The following is a 21180-nucleotide window of genomic DNA, read 5'->3' on the forward strand; positions in this document are numbered from 1 at the left end:
TTCAGGCCCACATTCCCAAAGTCATCTTTTTTCTATTTCAGTGCCATTACTTCATCTTTTCTTCTCTGTGTTCTGTTTGTACATCTTCCAGATATCTCCCATAACTCATCCAAAACATCACAAATTGCTCTACACTGGTCTTAATTTTCTATCCCTTCCTTTACAGCCATACTCACCACATAAGGAAACCACCTCAGAAGACAGATATGTAGGAGCTGGGTGTAGCAGCAATATCTTGGAGACTGGACAGTCACCTGTCCCTTGTGGCCTGTGGTGAGCCCCCCTCTACTAGCCTGCTGCTGTCCAATGTGACAGAATTGCTTGTACATGGAATTGGAAGGTATTCTTTGCCTTAGGCTTCAGAACAATGAGATGGGAAAGCTCTGACTCTAGATACCACAGAGCTCCAAAGAGTTCAGCTTTGGATTACAACTCTCAGAATATCCAATCAATGCCACCATTTGATTTTCCAACACTAAGTTTTATCAGGCTCTCTGGCACTCCTCTGCATTACCAATATGTATTGGAAAAATTGATCCCCAGAACTACTGATGACATTTCATTCTACTAATGCAAATACTCACTATAGAATAAGGGCCCATTTCGCACATTGTCAATGAAAACTTCAAATATGAGAAAAATCTTGATTTTTTTTTGGAAAATTGGCAAATGCAGATGTCTCAAAAAAGTAAATTTCATACTTCCAGCTGTTCTTTAAACCAGTCCTGCTCAAGACCCCATTTCAAAGCATACTTCAAGTATTATGTATGAGTGATATCACTAATACATAATAGCTAAGGAAATGTTCCTTGGTCCTTTAGATCATAACTAGGTCTGTTGGCTAGAAGATTTTTTTTCAAGCTGCAAGACCAACTGTATGAATGTCCAGTAGACAGGGGAAAATGTCCAAAGATGGAAAAGGTGTTGATGCAGATATGCCACGTTTCTTAGACATCCACTTCAAAACTAGTCAGTCCTAAAGTTACAAACAAGATAAGTTTTGTGGATTTATATAAATTGGAACAGGTACAAGTGTAACCCCAGATATCTATCTCTCTATCTATCTTTGGACAGCATAGGGAAGAGTGAACATCCTGTGGTGTTTGCTTTGCTGTCTGTGCTCCTCTCCAAAAATACCCCTCTCACTTTCTGTCCCTATGATAATTGGATTCTGAAGAAATTGGCTTGTTGTGGAAACAAGGATTGGAGATAAAGCTTCAGTGGAGACACCTTTTCCCCTTGATAACTCTTTCAGGAGTTAGATTTTTCCTACTTCCTGCTGTCTCACCTCCATTCTTAACTACGAGTCGTTTGTATGTCGAATGTTTGTAACTTGGGGGTCTGCCTGTAATTGGTTCTGTTTTAATATGTGAGTGTCTCCAGCTACTTGTCTGATTGGAAAATCTTGTATAACACAGTTTATCATTAACAACACTGGCAGTGCAAACCATATATTTCAGGCAGGGCATTGCACCACATTTATCTCATGTCCACATCGGTCATTGCTTTGGCATAGTAGAGCAGTACTGCTGTTTGACTTTCATTTTTAGAAGTCCAGGGCCAATTTTTTTATGCAACTTAGAAAAAAAGACCACAAATCCAGCATGCCTGCCAGCCCGGATACTTAAGTCTTTAAGACTTAAAGTAACCCAACAATTTCAGAAAGAGTTGGTTTGTTCCAGTTGTTCATGCTTCAAGCAAGAGAATAACAGTCCCCTGTTTATAATATCAACAAAATACTTTCAGTAGAGCATGCAATTAGGTCTAAGGCTGTAGTCTAGAACATAGATTTATTTGTGGCCAATCCATTTTCCTGGACTACTAGATTTATTTCTTTTCCCATTCCTCTGTACATTTGGACAAACAGGTTGCTTTTCTGAAATGCTTTTGTAAAGTCTTATTTTGGTGACGGGGGCATTCCCATACAGTCCTTTGGTGGCTGAGAAATTCTGAGTTTTTGTCCTTCGAAGTAAATTTTCTTCAAAAAAATAAAAATAAATAAAAACAAGGAATACATTAAGAATGAGATACATTTGAAAATGAGAAGAAAAAAAAGCTAAAATACAATAAAATAAAAAAAATAAGTGTAGCACAAAAATAATGAAAGAAAAAGGGAAGGAAATGTGTATATGTGACTTCTGATCTTGCTTTCAATAGCATATAGTTATTTATACATCTCCCTCTAAAATTACAATATATTCAAAGTAACTTCTCCAAGCTCTATATCTTGGTAAAACAGTCATAATGCAAATCGTATTCGTAAAACATCAGTATAACATGGTTTTCCAAACTATGTGTTGTGATGGTTTATTAGAAAAATGCTTGACAGAACTTTACGTTTATCTCATGCATCTACAGAAACAATAACACCCTCTCATTAATATTATGTTAATTCTGTTCATTAACTGTTAATATATTCAAGCCTGCTAGGAATTGATCTAATATGAGCAAATACATCTATATGCAGAATTCTCTTCTTGAGAAGTCCTGCATTCATCAGATGGCTTGGGGAAAAGAATGGTTATGTCAGGTCATGCCAGGACACTTTGTCATCTTCCTTCCTTTGAAAATCTTAAGAAAGGAAATAACCCCACCAGGATGTACAAGATGTACAAGTCTTATATTTGGAAAATGACAAGGAAATGCTGGAATTATATCTATTTATTTAGTCAATTTCTATGCCACCTTTCTTCAGGTGGACCCAAGGCAGCTCACATCTTAAAATATACATCATGGATAAAACCATTATCTAAAACCAATAGTAAAAGATCCAGGAATGCTCCACTGCCGGTAATAGTTATGTAGTACTGAGCTAGTGTGGCATAGTGGTTTGAACTCTGACCTCCAACCCCTGCTCAGCCACAAAAACCCATTGAGTGACCCTGGGCAAGTCAGATTTTGTCAACCTCGGCGAGAGGCAAAGGGAATCCTCTTCTGAACAGATTTTGCTGAGAAAAACCCACAATAGGTTTACCTTAGGGTGGCTGTAAGTCAGAAACAACTTGAAATCATACAACAATAACACCACCAAAGAGGCTAGAAAACCATTTGCCAATCTGACAGCTATGTGAGTGTGGAATTGCACACTACTAACATTGGGAGGACACCACTGAAAATAGCATCCTTTGGTCATTCTTTCTCCACATTCAACATGTCAGATACCTTGCACCATATTGTGATGTCAACATGTTTGTTGTTTACCACTTTTGCTCTATATCCTTGGCTTCATCGCAACATGGGAGTAATCTGTCCTATGTATTATGCATGCAAGAACATCACACAGAAATGTTTTGGCTTTTTTGTTTGTTTGTAGAAATACAGAAAGTGATTTCTAAGGATGTGTATAATGATATGCTGAAGCCATTCATAAATGAGCTGGGCCCCGGAGTATATGTCTATCCTTGCTGAATTTCTGAGGGCTTCAGTATGTCACTAAATCCATTTAAAACATTCCCAAGTTTTGCAATTTTGGTTTCATCTAAATGGTCTGTCTTCATGGAACAAAATGCCAGCTTGCACACAGCCATCTTTCAGTTGTCTCTATCACTGACAACTGTTTCTGTGAATAGCCACCGTTAATAATTTAATTACCTCCGTCTGTACTTTAAGCCTCACATTTCCCACTGACATCACTGTATGCAATCCATCCACTCCCTTCCTGGCAACCACATGTACCTAAAGGTCGGGACTATGTTACCAGGATCAAACAAATCAGACTGAAGCTTTAAAAAAATGTAGAAGTTCATTGATATTTGTTTGGATATTTGTTTATAAAGCTGGTTTGGGGGCTCCAATGAGTATGGTTGTTTTCTGAACCTTATGGAAGTAAATTAGGATTGCAGACTAACAAAATAATCACAACTTTAAAATTAACTTTAGTCTGAACTAGCAATGCCATTCATTAGATATGGCCAGAGCTCTTAGTAGTCTCTCTCCCTGCAGTGGATTTTGAGTCCTCCCCAGTTCTTCTCAGATATTTTCTTTGACAACATAGGGCCTGTCACTTAAACCTGTCTATATTTTAATCTATGCTGTTGTTATTTTAATCTGGGCTTGTTTCTTTAGATTTGACATCCACTTTCTGATGAAAAGCATGGTTTATTTATTTTAAAAAAGAAAGAATACTAACCGTTTATGATTCCACAGCTGAGTGACAGCATGGACCATCACTGTGTGTACATGTGTCTTCAAGTTGCCTATCAATTTATGGTGACCCCATTAATGTCATAGGGTTTTCTTAGACAAGGAACACTCAAGAGATGATTTTGCCAGTTGTTGCTTCTGAAATGTAGTCTACACCAGAGCTTCTAAAACTATGGGTCCTTTTAGCTCAATGTTGGGGTCATGGAAGGCTTCTCTCCCCTCACCCCCTAAGATGCAGGTGGGGAGCCCAGCTCAAGCTGCCATGGGAAGGGAAATGGGCCCAGGGAGGCAGCCAGTCACATGGAGGAGGGATGAGGGCAGGCAAAAGCAAGCAGTCAGGCAACTGAGGAGGAAAAGGAAGATCAGGAGGGGGGATGAGGACAGGTAAAGGAGGTACGCAAGTGTGAAGGAAGGCAACAAACCCTGCCAGCCTCTCCAGGCATTTACTGCCCTTCCTTTTCCCCATCTACACCCTCTTGCTTGAAGGAAATCTAATTTATTTTTTATTTTTTTGCATCTTAATCTTCCTACAGTTTGGCTTGCAATAGGATGGTTCCTCTGTATCCATGGATTCAACCACCCACAGCTTGAATATCTGAATCTATATCTCTCAAACCTTGAATTTGCCATTTTATATAAGGGACATAATTTTAATACACCATTGTGTATCGTAGGATTTGAACATCCATGGGTTTTGGTATCCACTGTAGGCCCTGGAACCAAAGCCCAGCAGATACTGAGGGCCATTTTATATACTTAAAAATACAGGGCAAAAAGGAGTCACAAGTTTAAAAAGTTTAAGAAGCCCTGATCTACACCACCTAGTTTCATTGGTGACCTCCCATCCAAGTACTAATCAGAACTTACCTTCCTAGATCAGAATGGATTGAATGCTGTCACTATATGCAATTAATGATCGATGATAACAAAGAAGCATATGAATGTGAAGAATGTTTTTATCAAAAGAGCTCAAGGTACTCTGTCCAGGGAGAAAATGCAAAAATCATTTTACTTGATGCTACCTATGTTCCATCAACCTTTGTGCTATAACAGCTTCCTTGGAAGTGCTGGGAACCTTCTGAGTAAAGCACCTCAGGGCAGGTCTGCCTTGGTCACCACGACCTCTGTGCTTCATCACCCACAATTTCACAGGTGTACGTTCATTCCTTGAAGACCACAATGCCCATGTTGTCTATGTCAATAGATCATTACAGATGGAATATCACAGAAATAAATGTTTCCTCATTCCAGAGGAAATGCATTTCAATGGAGTTGATGGTGCATACATTCATTCAGCTAACAGTGTTCAAATGTACAGTGTAGAGAAATGATGAATGTGTACATGTGAGCAAACTCTCTATGCAATGATAGTGGCTCCTTCGAGTTCCTCATATTTAGAATCTTTCCAGATGTCTTGTCAGAACCAAATCCATTTCTGCATGTGTTGTTAAATTAACTTAGTAAAGCCCAGTGAGAATAAAAGACTGCATTTGCCTGTGTCTCTCAAGCTTTCTCTCTCTCCATCCCATTCCTCCACCCTTCTGTTATATACACAGACATATACACACTTACAGAAAGCTAAACAGATCCCTACTTTCCATTATATTTGGCATTACTTCTAGCAAATCCTTCATCCTTGGAAATTCAGTATGATGGTGGCTAAACAAGCAATTACATGCTTTAACCACAAGAGAAATCGACTATAGAGAAAGGGGGATATTTCTACAAATGACTTCAGTTTACAGTGTGGTAAGAGCACCCAAATTACAAAGAACCACATGGAGAGCTTCACAATGGGTTAGTGTTGCTTAAAAACTATATTCAGCTTGCAAGTGGCGAAGATCATTATAGTGGAGTTGAAACTTGTCTGCTGAGCCATACTTGCAACCCGATTCAGTGGAATCCCCATTTATTCTAATGGGATATGTTACTCAAATACATTAGTTTTCAGTATTTACTTGAATGACAGAGAGATAAGAATTTGGCCCCAGCCCCAACTCACCACTCTGAGTCCCTTCAGGGAGATAGGACGGTATATAAATAAAGGATTGTTATTGTTGTTGTTGTTGTTGTTGTTGTTGTTATTTCCCCACTGCAGTGGTGGATGGTGGCTTCCATGCCAGTGAATACACTCTGGCTTTTAGTCCAAATGCCAAAAGATTTTTCTACGGTGCTGAACTTATTTGGAGGATAGGTCTCAGCACCTTGGGTATCTCATTGGTTTGGATGACAACAGAAATCATCTTTATCACCACAGTGTTATACCAGCCTGAGCCTTAATTTTTTTTATTTTGAGTGGAAGTCTGAAAGGCCTACATACATATGTCGGCTGAATGTGCCTGAAATCCTTGGCACCAGAGGCATGCAACTGCTAGCCTTCCAGATGTTGCCAGACTGCAGCTTGTATCTTGCCCCCATGCTTTGCTATGCTAGGTTAGAGCTGATATGCATTGCTGATATGGAATCACAGTTATTAACATCAGGAAACACCATTTGTACAGGATAAACTGATAGTAAGATACCTACCTAGAAATATAACCAAGAATGCTAATAGTAGAGGGGATTAGGATACTAAGTGCTTTCACAACGATTCCTCATCAACTCTTCAGCCAATGTATTGCAGACAATGATGTTGGAAGCTATGCACATTGGAGCCAAACATGAAGATGACTGCCTGAATAGAGCTTGGATGCACAGAGCGAAGTCAAATTTTGTCATGGCATGTACTTTAAACTCCTTTTCTTCTCATCATAAAGAAGTCTGTAAGCCCTTGATCTTTACCAATATATCAAAGCAGCGGATGTTTAAGCCTTCCTTACAGCTTTTACCCCAAGACTCTCTCCCCACCCAACCTGATTTTAAAAATTGAAGAAGTGTAGGGAGATGCTTCCCTTAGCTGTTACTGCTGATTTAATTTTTTTCTTAGTATTCTCTCACAAGAGTGTGATGTGGAAATATAACAGAGGATTTCACTTACTTGGTTTCCTGGGCTCACCAACAGGAGAAATAAGGACTCGTTTCACTTTCACCACCTTCCATTCTTGACCTTGGTCACCTGGCTTGCCAAACGCAGAATGGAGCAAACCAGAAGCTTGCCTTGGAGAGTCTTTAGTCACAGGGCACCCATCTTCTGAGGCCAACCCAATGCCGTCTCTTTGGAATGGGAGTGGCAGGTTTTCGTTAGCTCTCCAAGATTCTTTTCCTGGTAGTTCATTCATTTCTTGCTCCTTTTGCTTTGCAGGATGATTTGACCCAACTTGCAGATAGCTAGGGTGGCTTGCTTTCTCTTTGCCTTGCAGGTTCCCCAAGCAGTTGTAGATCTCTACAGAGTCAGCCATGGGCTTCTTAGAACTGTGTGGATTTTGGGTTGCTTTGCTTCCTGCAGAAGAGCTGGACTGAGATGGGAGACAGGATTGCAGTAGAGTGGCATGTAGCATTTTGGAATTCCCTTCCTTACACTTTCTGGATGAAAGTCAGGGATTAAGAGTAAAGATCAGCCGTTGCATCTGCCTCAGGATAAAACAAAAACACTCTATGATTTTGAATGCTTTGGTTACTTCATCAAGGAAGAAAGGGTGGGTATAAGGCCAGAGTGTTTTAGCACACTAATTCTTTCTCCTGCTTGACCAGAAAGATCTTGAATGCAGCATGGAGACAGGTTGTCCCAAGAGTGGGTGTTGCATTTCCCTTTTCTCCAAGAGCAATTGCAGACTTTTAGCTATGAATTATTCTCCAGAAGACAAACTTAATTCTCTTCTATTTCTCCGAGCTCTCCAACTTTTCAGGATGAACAAAATAGAGCATCTTGTGAAGTGTTCCTTTTACCTCCAAGTGCAAAGCGGCTTCCAAGCAAACAGATCTAATAAGAGAAGAATGCATAGAAAAAGAAATATAATGAAATATTTTAAAAAATAAATATATTTATCTTCTATAGGAATACATTGATACTTGTCCTTTGTATGCAAGCATAACATACATTCCAGCCAGTCAGCCAACTGCACTTTTTAAAGCTTTAGAACTTGTATTTGCCTGTGCCTTCAAGTTGCCTATCAACTTACAGTGACTCCATGAATTTCACAGGATTTTCTTTAGCAAGGAGTATGTAGAGGTGGTTTGTCATTGCCTTTCTTTGAAATATTGCCTACATCTAGTATTCCTTGGCAATTCCTTATCTGCCCATGCAAGGAATCTTTCTTAGGATCAAACTAGCATGCTTTTAGAAAGTGGCGAAAGATGACTGTCATAGCACACCTATTTCCTCACCAACACATCTTGTTTTTAGTATGCTTTGTTTTATGGTTCATCATTTGAAGGTAAATAATAGGCTTCACTTTTGAGTCCAATTGCTGATGCGTGTATCTCTGAGGGAATCTCACTGTTGCAAGGAAATCATGTTATTCATTGACATGGATTCTGGAAACTAAGGCCCCTTCCACACAGCTGTATAAAATCCCACATTTTCTGCTTTGAACTGGAATATATGGCACTGTGGACTCAGATAACCCAGTTCAAAGTAGATATTGTGGGTTTTTCTGCCTTGATATTTTGGGCTATATGGCTGTGTGGAAGGACCCTAAGTATTCTCACCCACAAAATCTAAGACTGCTATAAATTGTAGCCTCTTTCCTTTTTTTGGTGGCAATTGCCAATGCTGGAGATACACCGTAACACCAAAAAAGATGAACCTGAAGCACAGATATTTCCAGATGTTTAGCTTATGGTTTTGATTTCTCTAAAACCTTCACACTTTGCTGAGGACTATCATTTGCACATGTATGGCAAACGCCATTTTAGACTTTTATCCACATACTGGAATGCCCCTTGGGATAATTCAAAGAGTTGCTCTGTGAAAAAATAAGAAGTAGTGTTTTATAAACTACAGGCAGTCAGATGGTTGTAGACCAGGAAATGCAAAGAGCCCATGCAATCGTTCAGGATTTGGTTCCAGGACCACCGGGTATTATATAAAATCAAGATTTGCTTTTTGGATTTTAGGGAGCATATTTTGAAGCCATGAATAGTTGAATCTGTGGATAAAGTGTCCATGGATACAGAGGGCTGACTGTAAAGCAAATACAAAGCAGGAATAAAGTATACTTTCCTCTTACTATCACAGGACTAGGCTGCGTATATCCTCAAAACTCCATGCATGATAGCATTAATATTTGAAGTTGAAAACAAGCAAGAAGGGAGAGGGATTGGAAAAAGAGAAGAGGAGAAGATTATTGAAGTGTTTAAACTCCACAGTTGACTCAAATTTAGTGGTAAATTCCATACATTCTGGGATGGCAGTCTTAATCTTTTTAGCCTGAGAGTTTCTTCTGCTTCTTCATCAAGACGCATCACTGAGCTAATATTCAAAGAAGATTGGAAGAAAAGAATTTCTCAGGCCACAGGAAAAAAAGGCAGCAGACCTAGGCATGCATACAAAGTCTGCCCAGCTGGATCTCAGAGCGGAGGTTTCTTTCCTCTGCCCTTATCTTTTTATTGTGTTTCCATTTATAAACAAGAGTAGAGAATGAATGGATCCATCTACACCTACAAAGACAAAGCCACAGAACAATCCTTAAAAAGAAACTGCAGTAACCTGGTTGCAGGATATGATCTGAAAGGACATGACACAGCAACCGCAGTGAAACTGAGCAGGTTTGAGCATGGTTGGACCGAGACATTTTGCTGCCTCAGGCAAAAGAAAAGATATCCCAGATTATATATAGAAGCCAACTGGACTTCTCATGGGATTTTACATCATCCTTGCTGACAGAACAGTATCTCCTACCACCCCTGGGCAGGTCATACTTGCTCAGGAGGCAGAAGGGGAAAAATGTAGTTCATTTACAACTCTTTTAAAAAAATACATTACAACTGTATCCTTGGTTCGCTCCTGATACCATAAATAAATTTACAACCAGCACCTTCCCACTAGTCCTTGTCTCCCAGCATCTGCCTCATACTAGGAATTAACCTCTTATTATAATTTTTCAGGATTTTTAAATGAAAAGATAGATGAGGAGGGGGAAAGCAGCCCCTTTTCACTTTTGTTATTTATTTATTTATTTAACAACATTTCTACCCTGCCCTTCTCAATCCTTGAGGGAGGACTCAGAGCAGCTAACACTGACAACAATTCAATGCCGCAATATCACAATATAACAACAATATAAAAGAATAAATACATAATAGATTAAAACAATAACATTAATTATACAGTCATATAGCTGTTTCCATTATCATAACAATTATCATATGGTCCAGTTTAATGTCCAAAGTGCCGTTGTGCCTGCTAGCCAAAAGCCTGGTTCCAAAACCACGATTTCAGTTTTTTCCTAAAGGAAAGGAGGGAGGACAGTGATCTAATCTCGCTGGGGAGTGAATTCCACAAGCAGGAGGCCACCACCGAGAAGGCCCTCTCCCTTGTCCCCACCAGACGCGTTTGCGAGGCCAGTGGGACCAAGAGCAGGGCCTCCCCAGTGGATCTTAAACTATGAAGTTGGAACATAGAGGGATATACGTTCAAACAAGTAAACTGGGTTGGAGTCATATAGTGCTTTACAGGCCAAAACCAGCCCTTTGAATTGTGCTCGGAAATGGACCGGCAGCCAGTGGAGTTGACATAGCAGGGGAGTGATATGCTCCCTGTATGGTGCACCAGTGAGCAATCTGGCTGCCGCCCGTTGGACTAGTTGAAGTTAGTTGAATAACCAACTCTGAGTAGTTTTCTGAAGGAAACATTGCAAGTTCAGTTGTAAGCCACCATTAGTTCCAGCATCAGAAGAAAGGTGGGGAAAAATAAGTAAATAAAAATAAAGAAATAAGTTACTTTTACAATAACCAATCAACGATGAAAGAAAGGTGTCCAATTCTGGGCACCACAATTCAAGAGAGATATTGACAAGCTGGAATGTGTCCAGAGGAGGGCGACTAAAATGATCAAGGGTCTGGAGAACAAGCCCTATGAGGAGCGGCTTAGGGAACTGGGCATGTTTAGCCTGAAGAAGAGAAGGCTGAGAGGAGATATGATAGCCATGTATAAATATGTGAGAGGAAGCCACAGGGAGGAGGGAGCAAGCTTGTTTTCTGCTTCCTTGGAGACTAGGACGCGGAACAATGGCTTCAAACTACAAGAGAGGAGATTCCATCTGAACATTAGGAAGAACTTCCTGACTGTGAGAGCCGTTCAGCAGTGGAACTCTCTGCCCCGGAGTGTGGTGGAGGCTCCTTCTTTGGAAGCTTTTAAGCAGAGGCTGGATGGCCATCTGTCAGGGGTGATTTGAATGCAATATTCCTGCTTCTTGGCAGGGGGTTGGACTGGATGGCCCATGAGGTCTCTTCCAACTCTTTGATTCTATGATTCTATGATTCTATGATTTCAAGGAAGCGAGGAGCCTGTTCATATAATGGACCTCGTTTCCTATCTTCCTCCCAGCTATAGATGCCAGCTTTAGCACTGCAATTTTTATGAATATACAAAAACTTTAACCTTTCATATAGTCTGTTGAAGCAGACCCTGTCTTCAAAAGCTTAGGCTACCAACTTCTGCCTCTTAGCCTCAAAGGTGCTCCAAGAGCCATCGGCATACTGATACTAGCTAATGCAGCTATATCCTTGAACATATCCAAGTAACACTCTAATAAATAGCTTAAACAACATCTGTGCAATTCTTGTTTGAATACAAATGTCCATGAGGCATTACAGTCAGGCCCTCCACATTTGCAGGGTTTTCTTGGTGTGTTCTCTCCCGTAACCTCTAGGTTCTTCAATGTAACTTTATGGTTAGTTTCAACCAGAACATGATTATAGAGCTGCATGACTGGGTTTAGCAATAGAGGTATTTACTCAGGCCAAAAAAATAATAATAATGATTTTTTTTAAATGCAATTTTTACATTTTCACATGGGTCTTGGACCCTAATCCCTGTGAATGTGGAGGGATAACTGTATTCCAGTGTGACAACCATGACTTGTCAAATATGTGTAACACTATTTGTACTTGAACCTGTTTGACAAGGGATAGCAGAGCCAAGGATGTCAAATCCCCTGAAGAAATGACCTGCCAGTTATCTGAGTTTGCAATCCATGCCATCCATTCATGTTTGGTTTGTGGTATGTAACATTTATAAAAGACAAAAATATGAGCAGGCCACTAAAAATAAGGCCTTATAAATTCTGCTTGTAAAAGATAGTGGTTTTAAATGGCCATACCAATAAAAAAAGTAAAAGTTCCTTACATCAGAATTGAAGGATGGAAGATATTTGGTTTCTCTCTTAAGGCGTATTCACTTTGCCAAAAACGTGGTCTCTGAGGACCACGTTTTTGAAAAAGCTGTTGGTGCTGCTGTAGCTAATATTATCACAATCTTTAGAGGTAGAATTTTCCACAGTCTGCTGTGTCCCAAGAGAAATATAGCTAAATAATACAAATATTCCTCCACTAAACAGTCATGACTGGTGGCTTTTGTGTCCGTGGGGTGGTGCATTGCCTCTGAGTTTTAGTTTAAATGTTATGGGAGCTCTCCCATAATCTAATCTAATCTATTTTGGAGATAGAAATCAGCATCTTGGTTGGTTTCTTTAAAGCTTAAGGAGTAGATGTATTGCCTCATAGAAATAGATGGCACCAGCCATTACTGCCACCACATCAATCTGCTTGTGAACTCATATTTGTAGCAGACATGTGGCCTGTGAAAACAACCTTCATAAAAGCTGGCTTTGCTCATGAAAAGGCAAATATGCCAACATGTTTTGACATAAAATAAGTTCTCAGTTGAAAAACCAGGTTTCGTTAACAGTTATGATCAGTTCTGCTGATCATAACAAATAGACATATCAGAATCTGGAGAAGTTTGAGGGCTCGGTTTCATGAGGCTTGTGGGAGAGGATCTTATGATGAGTAAGGATGGGATCCACCCTGTTCTTTTTAAACTGGAGCAGATGCATGTGTTTACTCATAGTAACTCGTCTGCAAGAACTACAACAGAACTATGTACTGGGGGGAGAGGGGAGAGGACAGGTTAAGGGCCAGTGCTCTGGCATTATCTGACAAGGAGATCCACAATCTAAGTATCCCTTTAAATGACTTTCCTCTTCATGAAATTACCTAATAGTTAAGATGGACCTCTAAAACTTCTTAGTCATGTTTTTCCTCTAATATGTAAAGCAGATAATCCAACCACAATCTCATCCCACATCTAATTCACTCCACCCACTGCCCTACCTTCTTTACTTTCCAGCTGATGGAAAAGGAAGGAGAAAATGAACACTGCTGGGCTGGTCCACAAGGAACAGCTGAAAAGCAAGGAAAATAGCAGAGCTTGGCTGGATTTGGGGAAACTATGGTGGGGGCTCTGCACCACTTCGAAAATATGCAAGGGAAGGGAAAGGTAAACCTGAAAAAAATAGATTTCCTTGAATCCATATAGCATCACATTCATATTGCATGGCTAATTCTGGGAATTCTAGTTCAAAATAAAATTGCTTTTAAAACATGTTATTGTCTTCACCTCCTAGAACAGTGATTCTTCACCTGTGGGTCCCCAGATGTTTTGACCTTCAGCTCCCAGAAATCCTAACATCTGGTAAACTAGAATCTCCTAGTCAATATGGAAGTGTGGCCCCTGATCATGGAGGTTGGGGGATTCTGGCAGTTCTCCAAAATGTAATTTTCCTTGCTCTGAGTAGGACACATGGCCTCCCTAGGCAGACTGCCTTGGTGTATCTCAGCTTCTGGATGCTGTAGTCCCCCAAAAATAACATTTCAAACCCCTGGTAAGACTCATACTCAGTAGAAACCTAAATAAAACCTAAATAGATGCCAATATGAGCATTTAGTCAACAAGCACAGTGGCATGGCCCTGAGGAGGAACCTGGGTGTGGGAAAGGTTTAAACCCCATCCCCGGATTATTGCTTTTAGCAAAACTTTAAAAATGCTGGGAACCGTATTCAGCACCTTTTGTATCCAATTTAATTAGGCTTTTAAAGTAGCTACAGTTATTCCAATGAAGCCTATATTAAAACACACAGATACGACTTCTTGCCAAGAGGCAATCTGTACTGACAAGATTTTGTAGTCACAGAGCATGCTTTACCTTTGCATGCAAGCTTCGGAAAGAGCCTGTAAGATTTTGCATCTCTGCTCAGTTATTGTGCATATGCATAAAAACGAGGAGTCCCCTTCCCTTGGCTAATATCTTAACAACAATGCTGTAAGTAGTCCAATCTACCCCATTCCATAATATAGGTTATTATTGTACATTCATTTTGTATTTTGTTGGATATAAAGAAATTGCACACCCCTTCTAAATTACAATGCTAAAATTAACATTCCACCTCCCACACAGACACGCTTTGGCAGGCGTAGCTTTCTTCAACACCATTAAACTGAAAGGGGGAAAGAGCCCTTAAAAAGCTTCTTACTGAGAGAACCCCATCTGGTGGGGAAGGTGGGCGTTTCAGCAACCCAATGCCCCATAAATACTGCAACTCATAAATGGCAGGAATGGATGAAATTGCAGGATATGCCTTCGCACACTAGTGTCATTTTCCATATCTTCTTCCACACCTGAATAATCATGCAACGCAAGATCACGGAAAGATTAGTTGGATTGCAGTTACCACTATTAGAAAGTGGGCGAGTAATGTCTTGTGGAAATGCCAGGAGCTCTGCACGAAAGTGTAATGTGTGCTTATAGGATTTGCGGTTGTCACAGCTAGGATGCTCAGAATTATTTATTCTAGGAGGCAAATGTATGCACATTGGGTTGATTTGACTAGTATATGGAAGACCAATTGTTCAACTTTTCTTGGCACAAAATCTGTATTGATACAGAATTCTGATATTTTCAGTGTAGACTAAGGTAAATCCTCCTTAGAGTTCATACAAATTACTGTAGATTATTATCACGCTTAATACTAGTTCCTTTCCCTGAAATCTATAAAGGAAGATGGCATATGGAGGATCTATACTGTAGAACTAATGTAGTTTGACACCACTTTAACTGCCATGGCTCAATGATATGAATACTGGTTTTTGTAGTATGATGAGGCACTAGCATACTTTGGCAGATAAGGCTCATGACTATTTATTTATTTATTTATTTATTTCATACATTTTGTGCCCCGTCCTTCTCACCCCTGGGGGAGGGGGGTGATATGACTCAGGGTGGCTTCATAACAAGCACTAATTCGAGTGCTAACCACAATTACAAAACATATTTAAAAACAGTTCATTAAAATATTAAGAAACATTTGATTAAAATCATGTAAGTTTAAAATCAGTGCCTGGGACAGTTCATTGTCATACATATCACATTGAGTCTTATTCCTGATTGCTGCTGCTATTGTTCAAATGCTTGGTCCCATAACCATGTTTTGAGATTTTTTTAAAGGACAGGAGGAAAGTAGCCAATCTGATGTCACTGGGGAGAGAGTTCCACAGGTGAGGGGCCACCACTGAGAAGGCCCAGTCATGTTTGTGATGGTGCTGGGATCGAGATCAGGGCCTCTCCAGCAGATCTTAAACTTTGTGATGGTTTGTAAAGGAAGATATGTTCAGACAAGTAATCTGGGCCGGAACTGTTCAGGACTTTAAAGGTTAAGACCAGCACTTTGAATTGTGCTCGGTAGCAGATCAGTAGCCAATGGAACAGGCATAATAGAGGGTTTGTATGCTCTCTGTATGCTGCTCTGGTGAGTAACCTGGCTGCCAACCGTTTGACTGGTTGGAGCTTCTGGGCAGTCTTCAAAGGTAACCCCACATAGAGTGTGTTGCAGTAGTCTATTTGGGATGTAAAAAAAAAGCGTGGACCACTATGGCCAAGTCAGACTTCCCAAGGTACAGGCGCAACGGGCGCACAAGTTTTAGTTGTGCAAAAGCTCCCCTGGCCACCACTGAGACCTGGGATTCCAGGCTTGTAAAAATACAGATCCCATTATTTCATAGCATTGAGCCATGGCAATAAAAATGATGTCGAACCGAATTAATTATTCAGTGTAGATGCGCCCTAGTCTCTGAAGCAGCAAAAGACAAGCTTCTTCTCTCTTCAATATGATCTGTTTTCAAATATTTAAATATAGCTAACATGTCCCCTTTTAACTTTGTCTTCTCCAGGTTAAATATGCCCGGTTTCCTAAGCCATTCCCCATAAGGCTTGCTTCTAGACCTTTTACCATTTTGGTTGCCCTTCTCTGGACACGTTCTACCTCCTTCTTGATTGGTGGTGCCCAGAATTGGACGCAGTATTCCAGCCGAGTTCTGACCAAAGCAGAATAGAATACTGCTATTACCTCCCTTAATGTAAACACTATAGTCTATTTTTCCTAAGGCAGCAATTCTTTTAAAAAGGCACAGTTAAACATATGAACGTTTGAAAGGCAGCATAATTAAAAGCAGAAAGTTTAAACAATATAAAAACACAGATCATGTTTTTAAAAAGATTTTAAAAGCACAACAAAACCACAAATCCTTTTGCTTGAATAAATTTACATCCAAAGACTTTGCCAAATAAGAAGGTCTTAGTTTGGCAGCAAAAGGAAAGGAGAGAGGGGGCCAACTGAACCTCATAATCTGAGAACTGCTTTACTTGAATAAACTGCAAGGTGGGTGTCTAGATTCTCCAGCATTTGAAGCATTAGCCCCCAAGGAAAATTATCAGATCATTCTAATTATTTATTTTGCTCAAAAATGGAAAAATGCAAACTTTTCAACTTTTCTATCTTCTTCACAATATTCCCCCACTTTCCATGTAACTATATATTCTACCAATAAAAATTAATTAAAAATGGAAAAATGTGGAGACTCCAACAAAAAAAACAAAAAACCAACAGCTGGGTGTGGAAAATCTTTGAAATAGCGGAAATGGACAAAACGGCATCTCCACTGATTAGAGAGAAGTATTTGGACAACATGGAATTGTTTTTCTCTTTCACAAACTCAAGGTAAGGGAAGGTGACATTTGTGTGCTTTCAGGACTGAGTTTTATAACTTGATTATTAGTTTAAATGTGTGGGGGTTTTTTGTGTGTGTGCCAGGAGTGACTTGAGAAACTGCAAGTCGCTTCTGGTGTGAGAGAATTGGCTGTCTACAAGGACGTTGCCCAGGAGACACCCAGATGTTTGATGTTTTACCATCCTCTGGGAGGCTTCTCTTACGTCCCCACATGGGGAGCTTTAGCTGACTGAGGGAGCTCACCCACTCTCCCTGGATTCAAACCACCAACCTGTCAGTCAGCAATACTGGCAGCACAAGGGTTTAACCCATTGCACCACCACGGGCTCCAATTTAAATGTTAGCTAAGTAGTAATGAGAACGTATGATATTTTTAGACTTTAGGCTTTAGTTTGGAGGGTGGAAATGGAAACTCAATGTTGTTTATTCTTTTTTTTTCTTTTTTCCCTTTTGCTGGGTCTGGAGAAAATCAAAGTAAATTAGTGTTCGTTTTGTTTGTTCTGGGCATTTATTTTGTGTTTTTTTTGTTTTGGTTATTAGTTTGTGTGTTTATGAGAGAATAAAACAAAGCTATATAATAAGAAAAGTCTCTTTATTTTGGCTCAGCTCTTATTTCAGGTCCATCCTGCACACTTTACTCCTGAATGAGACTGCCCATCTTCCATAGGGACTGCCTGCCAAAATATAGTGCCAGGAGGAGAGCCAGCCATGGCTCTCCATCCATCTTATCTGGTTTGGCCCTTCACTTGTGATTCTAATATATAATGACTCCCTCTCCTTCAAATCACAGGCTTCACCATCTGGTCAGAAAATTAGTAGTTGAGCTCAGCCTGGACGAGAGGCAGAAAATGACTGGGGCAGTCTTGTTGTCAGAGTTGTTGTAAGTTGCTTCAAGAAGGACATGACTGTAAGTTGAGAGGTCAAGAGAGTGTAATGAGTGTAATGCAGCCTCTGGCTGGTGATGCAACAGTTGATACCCGAGATTCCATTCCAGGTATAACTTTGGATGAGACCTGGAGGGCAGCCAGCGCTGACAGCGCTTTCCATCTGCTGTAGTCTAATGTTATTGCTCATCCACTAAATCATGTTGAGAAGGTCCCAGCTGCCTTGTGAGACTTGTCTTGAGCTTTTTTTCTTTCTTTCCAAAGAAGAACATCATATTAGTGACTGGCAACAAGTAATGGTGGAGTCACTAAAGGGCATGACCTAAGGGAGAGCTGATTTGTTAACCAAAATGTGGAACCACGCCTCTCAGAATGCTTGCAGTCTCTGCTTGGTCGGTGGCCATGGTGGACTGGGGAATTCTGGAAGTACTAGCCCCAAAGCTTTTTCAAGTTTTCTTGGGAAGTCTCTCATAAGCACCTTAGGAATTATTCTGTTTGGAATGATTTCTCATTGGAATTGTAGAATCATAGAATCATAGAGTTGGAATAGACTACATGGGTCATCTAGCCCAACCCCTGCCATGCAGGAAAAACATAATCAAAGTATCCCTGACAGTTGGCCATCCTGTTTAAAAGTTTCCAAGGAAAGGGCTGAGGCAGAGAGTTCCACTGCAGAACAGCTCGTACGGTCAGAAAGTTCTTCCTAATGTTCAGGTGGAATCTCCTTTCCTGTAATTTGGACTCATTTCTCCGCGTCCTAGTCTCCAGAGCAGCTCCCTCTTCCTTATGACATCCTTTCAGATATTTAAACATAGCTATCATGTCTCCTCTCAACCTTCCCTTCTGCAGGCTAAACTTATGTACTCAGCTCTTTAAGCCACGTGTGCAGCCTTCTAGTTCAGGGCTTTTTCCACTCGCAACCTTTTTTGCTTGAGAACTTTTTATGTGATCTTGGGTATATAGGTACATAAAATGGGTATAAAAATCAAACACTTACTGATAACAAATTTGCAAGCCTTGCTAAATAGGCTGATTTTCCTTTTTATTAAGTATAGCTGAAGGACTGTAAAGACTGAATGTTATAGATTTGTGTAAATGTCTAAAACAGCCACTAGGTGGCAACTAGAAAATGTTTACTGTTGCCAAATTTTTGCAACCCCCAACAATGACCTAAGGGTACCCCATTTAGGGTCAGGAACCACAGTTTAAGAAACAGCATTCTAGATGATATTAGACTATAAATCCCAGCATTTCTCACCATTGGCAATGCAGACTAGGGTTGCTGGGTGGAACCAGCCAACCATTTTTGAACAGCATGATATCCATCCATGTTTTCTGATAATCCTTGAAAGAGTAGACACTAAAACATCATAAGAGTTTTTTAAGAAAAAGGAAAAAAGACAAAACGCAATATTAAAAAAATGAGACCAAAAGATGACACATCTATGCATGAAATCTGTACAGAGTTTTTAAAAAATCTATAAATGCACATCTAGCTTATTGAAATTTTAGTTGACATCCCAGAGCAGAGAAGGCTATGACCAGATGACTGTGTGCTGTGTAGCTCCTCCCCTGTTAAATTGCTAACTGTAAATAGACAACGTCAAAGCTCTTGGTCTCGCTTTTTATAGCTATTTATAATTATTTATAATATATTATATATTATATATATATTATTATTATATATTATATTATAATAATAATAATAATAATAATAATTATAATTATTTATTATATATTATATTATATTTATAATTTATTATATAATATATTATATTATTTATAATATTTATAATATTTATTTATTTATTTATATTCAACCAGACCTGGACTGGACAGTGCTTATGCTTGATATAACCACCAAGGACCAAAGTATTGCTAAAAAAGAGCTATTTGTGATGAAAAAGCTGATCCATGGTTATAATGTGGGATGATAAATACTTTCTGCCCACAGGACTGTACACACAGCTTCAGTTCAGGGTGAGTTTGAGACTCTTTAATGAGGTTTAGGATTAGCAATGGTGAGGAATAAGAGGACATGGTTCTGCTGTATCTTCAACAGGAATAGAAGAAAGCAAGCAAATACATTTTAAGAGTACTGAAAACATAGGTGGTTGGGTTCCTGCAGGCTTAGGTAGGCTTATTCAGAAGTTTTTTTAAGACAAAGAAGATATATTATCTATATACCAAGTGATCCCTTTGCTTTCTTTTGGTATACATTTTTATTATGATATATGAGAAAACAACAACATACAACATACAATCTTCAGATTCAACAATCCAAATACAAGGATTCTTTCCCCTATCCCACCATATCTGTACCACCCATGAACCCCCACCCATGACTTCCAACACCACACCAAATTGAACTAGCATCTAACAATAATTTGTCCTTATCATTACTTTAATAAATCCCCCATTCAGCTATTTCTGTCTTCTTTTTCAAATATTCAAAATCCAATCTCTATTTTTTGGCAAATTTATCTTTGTTTCCTCCCCTTATGCCAGTGGTTCTCAACCTGTGGGTTCCCAGGTGTTTTGGTCTTCAAATCTCAGAAATTCTGATAAACTAGCTGGGATTTCTGGGAGTTGTTGGCCAAAAAACCTGGGGACCCACAGGTTGAGAACCACTGCCTTATGCCATTGGAGATCATGGCCATTTGGATATACTCTACTACTGGCAGAGTCACCCCAATAACATTTGTTGCTAGAGGAAATAATCAAGATGGCACCCTACCACCCTTTCTATGTATTAAAAGTAACTGCTATTGACTAGTAATTCAATCTTTTTTCATCGCTGGCAATATGACATGTTGGCTATCTTTCAGAGAAAGAAACTAGCAAAACCACCTCTGAGTAGGAAAACCCTGTGAAATTCATGGGGTCACAATAAGTCAATGGGCAACTTGAAGGCAAATTCACAAAGAGACACAAAGAGACAGTGTTTTCTAGCACATCAAAAGTGGAAGGGGTGTTTAGCATACGAAAGTCATCACCAGAGGGGAAATAGCCAAGGAGTTCAACAGGAGCAACCTAAAAGCTGCCACTATTATTCCCAGCATCTACTATCTGAGACAGTTGTCTCCTTCTGTCTAATGGGAAACCTGGTCTTGGTGAATTGATCACCATAGGAAAGGGACAGTAGTGTGAAGATATCTAAATAGATACACCGTACACTCAAATATATTCAATACACATAAATGCCCTATA

General features: G+C 39.7%; 1 protein-coding gene across 1 annotated transcript in view; it reads right to left on the reverse strand.

Annotated features, from left to right (window-relative positions):
- SYNPO (synaptopodin) overlaps window positions 1-21180 on the reverse strand; it is a 97742-nt gene that overhangs the window by 67187 nt on the left and 9375 nt on the right. Inside the window, exon 2 of the mRNA XM_060765453.2 lies at window positions 7121-8002. Coding sequence (XP_060621436.2) covers window positions 7121-7580 — 460 coding nt within the window. The 5' untranslated portion in view covers window positions 7581-8002. The remainder of the gene's footprint in view (window positions 1-7120; window positions 8003-21180) is intronic.

This window comes from Anolis sagrei, chromosome 2, assembly GCF_037176765.1.
Source record: "Anolis sagrei isolate rAnoSag1 chromosome 2, rAnoSag1.mat, whole genome shotgun sequence".
NCBI lineage: Eukaryota > Metazoa > Chordata > Lepidosauria > Squamata > Dactyloidae > Anolis > Anolis sagrei.